Raw genomic sequence first — 5,645 nt, forward strand, 5'->3', positions numbered from 1 at the left:
AACATGTCCGTTCTTTTGCATTTTGCGGGCCCGTGCTCCCATACTTTGTATGGGAGCACGGCCCGAAAATGCGGCTGTCAGTCGGCGGCCGGCCGTGCCCGCAATCGCGGGCCGTGATTGCGGGCACGGTCGTGTGCATGGGGCCTTAGGACCTTATCAATAATATCTGTATAAACAGTATGTAGTGAACTCCCCCTAGTGGTGGCTGCAGGCAGGAGCATGTTATCATGTAACTCTATGGGTGCTGTATATATCTGTATGCAATGCGCTCCCCCTAGTGGTATCTGCAGGCAGTAGAATGTTATCATGTAACTCTATGACTATGCAGAGGATTTGGAGCTGTGTATCAGGAAAACAGAGCTCTGACCCTATAAAGATAAATTAGGAAATACATCAGCTAAGAATTTTGGATGAATTTTAATTAAAAAGCAGAATAAAAGGTTCCCTGGTTGTCAGGGATTGAAACACGATAAAATAAAAAAACCAATACTCGCCTGTTTGATCCCCCGCTGCCGCTCTGTCGGTTCGCGCCATTCTTTGTTGACCTCCCTGCAGCGATGACAGATTGACCACGTGCATAAACAATCTTTGGCCCCAGCGGTGATACTTACAAGGATGGAACGTCATCACTGCGGGACAAGGACCGGCGGGACCAACAGAACGGTGGCGAGGGATTGAACGAGTAAAGGTTTTTTTCTTTCTTTTATCACGTTTCCTGCTGTTGTTACGTGTTTTTTTAACCCCGGACGACGTCTCATTATGAAGTGGTAACAATGCGGTTTGTGTGTGAATGACATGAAAAGGTGAGCGGTCGCTTAATTCTATTATTGTGTTTCATCAGATAATCTCCGCCTGCGCCATGAGCTCCCCGCTGATCCGTCTCAGTCACATCACACTCCAGGTCTCCAACCCCCAGAAGATCATCAGCGACCTGGTCACCAAGTACAGATTTAGACCATTTGCCGCTCGCGGTTTGGACGGAGTCGCCCCTTGTCAGGTGGCTTTAAGAAATGGAAAAGTCGTGTTCATCGTCAATGAGACCTCCAAGTGCTCCACCCTGCTCTACGACTCTCCCGTCCCCCTGCCGTCCCTCGACACGGCCTGTAACGTCAGCTACGAGGTGGAAGATGTGCCAGGATTGTGCCAGCGACTTGTCAGCAATGGCTGCAGCTTGTTAGTGCCACCCACCCATCTCCACAGCGAGGCCGGCTCCGTGTCCTATTGTGTAGTCAAGTCCTTACTGGGGAACGTGAGACACACGCTGATTGATCGCACCCGTTATACGGCCGCCTTCCTTCCGGGCTTCCAGCCGCTCGAGAAAGAAGAAGATGGTTCTCCGGAAAATGTTGAATGCATCGATCACGTGACTTACGCCTGTCCACGAGGAAGCACGCCACAGGTGATGGAGTGGTACAGGCGGTGTCTCGGCTTCCAACATTTCCCTCTCTGTGAAGGAGAAGACCCCAACCAGGGATTTCAAATCAGTGGCCCCCAGATAGGGCTCCGTCTGACCTCCGTGGAATGCCCGGGGCGGGCAGAAGTGGGTAAGATCGTGTTGGCGGAATCTTTACTCCAGCAAGGAATAAACCAGGTCGATCAGTTTCTCCAACATCATAAAGACGGGGGGATCCAGCATGTCGGCCTCTTGACGCCCAACATCTTCCGAGCTGCGGGGGACCTGACAGATAGTGGGGTTCTCTTCGCTGGGCAGCCCCCGTCATATTATAACAACCCCCAGAAGAAGGCGGAGATCCTCCGGGCAGGGTTCACCCCGCAGCAACTCTCCCAATTCGGGATCTTGCTGGATTCTTCTGCCGAATTCCAAAATCAGAAAAACGACGACCAGAAAATCCTTTTACAGGTTTTTGCTGAACCCTTGTTCTCCAAGGACTCGTTCTTCCTGGAGCTGATAGAACGCAGGGGGGCGCAGGGATTTGGGGAGAGAAATATTCGTGCTTTGTGGAGCTCCATGCAGGATATGATGGACGACATGAGCAAAACCGTGCAGGAAGGGGCAGCGAGCCAGTGAGACTTGGGGTGTCCCCATCTGCTATGGGGCCCACAAAGTATGGAGTGTCCTTCATGTACATGAACCCTGCAGTTTATCTGTTCTTCATGTGGTAGGCAGGTGAATACTGTCTATTGCTCCCTGTTATCTGCCATTTGAGGCGGAGTTGCTAAAACTTTACACTGTGTGCCTATGATTGCAGAATATTTTCCCATAGGCAAAGAATGTTACATAGTTATATAGTTATATAGTTACAAATACTATCGAACTATGTAACATTCTTTGCCTATGGGAAAAATATTCTGCAATATCTTCTGCTCCCCCCTCTCGTGCAGCAAATTCCTGATCATCTGCTTTTCCTGATGTCATTTAGTTGTTTGTAGTTTATAATCATCCTGTCCGTGCTGTAATGGGCAATAAAGAATGGGGAGGGGGACAGAGAAGCAGCCGGAGCCTCTGATGAGACAGGAGGGGGATTTCAGATGATCTCAGACTCCAATACACAATGCAGCTAAGCTGGAGTCACTGATCATAGCTGTATCCTATTAGAACAGAGCTGCAGTATAAAGCATGGGGGAGAGTAGCAGCCAGAGCCTCTGATGAGACAGGAGGGGGATTTCAGACGATCTCAGACTCCAATAGACAATCTCCATGTAATGTGGCGGTTATTATAGAGACACTAAACTGATAAATAACTTATGTCTAATAAACGTTTATTTTTTTTTAACTCAATACATTTTTATTGAAATTTTTCAAAAGGAATAACAGAGACTTTGCCGTCCAATGAATACAGTTTGATCAGACAACATATTCGCAAGACACGGCAAATCATCAATCACATGAATCACATTGAAATGAGTGAACTATAAAATAAAAGTCAAATTATAAGAGTTCCATTAAAGGTTGAGCTTGAAACCCCCGTCAGTTCCAGATCTAGAATATACTGGATTAATAATACAGAAAGTAACAAATCAAAAAACACACAAAACAAAAGAAATAATGTAAGATTTCAAATGAGTTACCAGCTAAAAGGAAAAACATAGATGTAGGAAGACCAGTAGGTGACCCGTCCCCGTGGAACACAATTATGAACACTACAGGACCAGGGGCCCCACAATTATGAACACTACAGGACCAGGGGCCCCACAATTTCTCATATTTAGGAAAAGAGGGGTCTTTAACCCCTTAATGACCAGCCTATTTTGGACCTTAATGACCAGGCCATTTTTTACGTTTTTCCATCGTCGCATTCCAAGAGCTATAGCATTCTTATTTTTGCGTCGACACCGCTGTATAAGGTCTTGTTTTTTGCGGGACAAGTTGTATTTTTTAATAGCACCATTTTTAGGTACATTATTTATTGATTAACTTTTATTAACTTTTATTTGGGGGGGAATAGAAAAAAATCAGTAATTTCGCCACTCTTTTTTGCGTCCTAAATCGACGCCGTTTACCGTGTGGTATAAATACACAATAACTTTATTCAGCGGGTTGTTACGATTGCAACGATACCAAATTTGTATAGTTTTTGTATGTTTTACTACTTTTACAAAGTGAAAACACTTTTTTTTCTAAATGATTTGTTTTTGTGTCTCCATATTTGAAGAGCCGTAACGTTTTTATTTTTTCGCCGATGCGGTTGTATGAGGGCTTTTTTTTTGCGGGACGACTTGCAGTTTTTATTGGTACCATTAGAGTAGATGCGACTTTTTGATCACTTTTTATCACATTTTTTTAAAGTCAGTATTCACAGAAAACAGCAATTTTTCCATAGTTTTTTATTACATTTTTTACGCCGTTCCCCGTGCGGGTTAAATAATGTAATAGATTTATATTCGGGGTCGTTACAGACGCGGCGATACCAAATATGTGTAACTTTTTAACTTTATTTTGTTTTTTTAATAGTAAAGCATTATGTAAGGGGAAAAAGTGGGTTTTTCATTTTTTTCAAATTTTTTTTTTAATTAACTTTATTAAACTTTTTTTTCACTTTTTTACTAATCCCACTAGGGGACTATAATATGCGATTCTGCGATCGCATTTATAATACACTGCAATACTTTTGTATTGCAGTGTATTACTGCCTGTCCCTTTAACACGGACAGGCATCTGCTAGGTCATGCCTCCGGCATGATCTAGCAGGCATTCACTCCAGGCAGACCTGGGGGCCTTTATTAGACCCCCGGCTGCCATTAGAGACACAGACACTCGGCGATCGTATCGCCGGGTGTCGGTGGGGGAGAGAGGGAGCTCCCCCCCCCTCCCTCTCTCCAAAACCACTCAGATGCGGTGCTCGCTATTGTGCACCGCATCTGAGGGGTTAAACCTGTGAGATCGATACTAATATCGATCTCACCCGGCAGAGCAGGGACGCCCCCAGCCCTCAGCTGCCTCTGGCACCGGAGAGCAGGGAGATTGGACGGCTCCCTGCTCTGTTTAGTTATTCCGATGCTGCGACGTAAAAAGTCTATGGCATTGGAATAAGGCCCGTTAGTGACCGACGTAGAAACACGATGGGCCGGTCACTAACGGGTTAAATGCCATCATTTTCTCGTGTGAACAAGTTCTGTTAATATGGGCAGTGGTTTCTTGTAAAGGAGGAATTGTCGGACTCTTCCAATATCGAGTTATCACCAGTTTGTTCGCAATAAATACATGAGCTGCGATAACGCTGAATTCTGCCGGTAAATCTGGAATGTTTAGAAAAAGCAGCGCTATCGATGGGGAAGGAGCAATTGTAATCCCTGCGAGTCCCGACAACGAAAGGAACGGAGAATCCCAAAGAGTTTTGAGCAACGGACATGTCCATAAAATATGTATTAGAGACCCCTTTACCCCCACAATTTCTCCAGCAATAATGGGAGGCATTAGGGTACGTGTGTTGAGGTCTATCAGGAGTAAAATACCAGCGGAGCAAAGTCTTCATCACGGACTCAGTGTAAAGTACATTTCAGATGTTTTGCTACATATGTCCATGCCGGTGTGGGATAAACTCGTGCGAGCTCCTTCTCCCAAGCCAAGAAAGGGGAAGATTTGTCAAATTTAGCCTTGGATCCCAAGAGATCACATAAAGGACGCAAACCTTTAATATGTGTCCCAGGTTGAGACCATAGCTGGAATATAGAACCGTAAATGGACAATCCGATTGCAAGAGGAGCCTAATTCTAAGAAATTTTGAGAAATCTGAGCTTGAGATACCGAACCGATCACGTAGGGAGGTAAATTGTAGCAATTGGTTCTTTTCCATAAGAGATCTCATAGGTGTCGAGTCTTCCAGGAACGGAGATCCAAGTCTGATGGAAGGAGCTCGAGCGCCTCTGGGAGAACATGAGAGTAGAGAAAATGAAGATTTGCTACACAGTGAATGGAACTTCAGCCAATTCTGTATCGAGGTGGATAGAAAATACGGTAAAGAGACAGGAGGCGCATGAGGACTCAATCTCACAATTAAAAGAGCTGTTAAATTGTGTATCGGTGCCAATGAGGTTTCAATGTGAACCCAACGTGGAGAAGTTTTCTCAGGTTTGAATTGTAAATTAACTTCACCGAGAAAACGAACGACCAATTAACTCTGTCAAACGCCTTTTCGGCGCCCAGAGTTACCATAACAGCCGGAGTCCCCAATCCATTCAAATGA

At 45.1% G+C, this 5,645-nt stretch overlaps 1 protein-coding gene across 1 annotated transcript; it reads left to right on the forward strand.

The window, feature by feature from the left end:
• Positions 1-844: 844 nt before the first annotated feature.
• HPDL (4-hydroxyphenylpyruvate dioxygenase like) lies at positions 845-2,704 on the forward strand. Its single transcript, XM_075832064.1, has one exon. It carries the CDS (start codon positions 860-862, stop codon positions 2,027-2,029), a length of 1,170 nt encoding a protein of 389 aa, XP_075688179.1. The 5' UTR covers positions 845-859; the 3' UTR covers positions 2,030-2,704.
• Positions 2,705-5,645: the final 2,941 nt, after the last annotated feature.

Source organism: Rhinoderma darwinii, chromosome 7 (genome assembly GCF_050947455.1).
Source record: "Rhinoderma darwinii isolate aRhiDar2 chromosome 7, aRhiDar2.hap1, whole genome shotgun sequence".
Lineage (NCBI taxonomy): Eukaryota > Metazoa > Chordata > Amphibia > Anura > Rhinodermatidae > Rhinoderma > Rhinoderma darwinii.

Bases quoted from the DNA above. Each gene is read 5' to 3' on its own strand.
- HPDL (XM_075832064.1), top strand. From the start codon at position 860: ATGAGCTCCCCGCTGATCCGTCTCAGTCACATCACACTCCAGGTCTCC.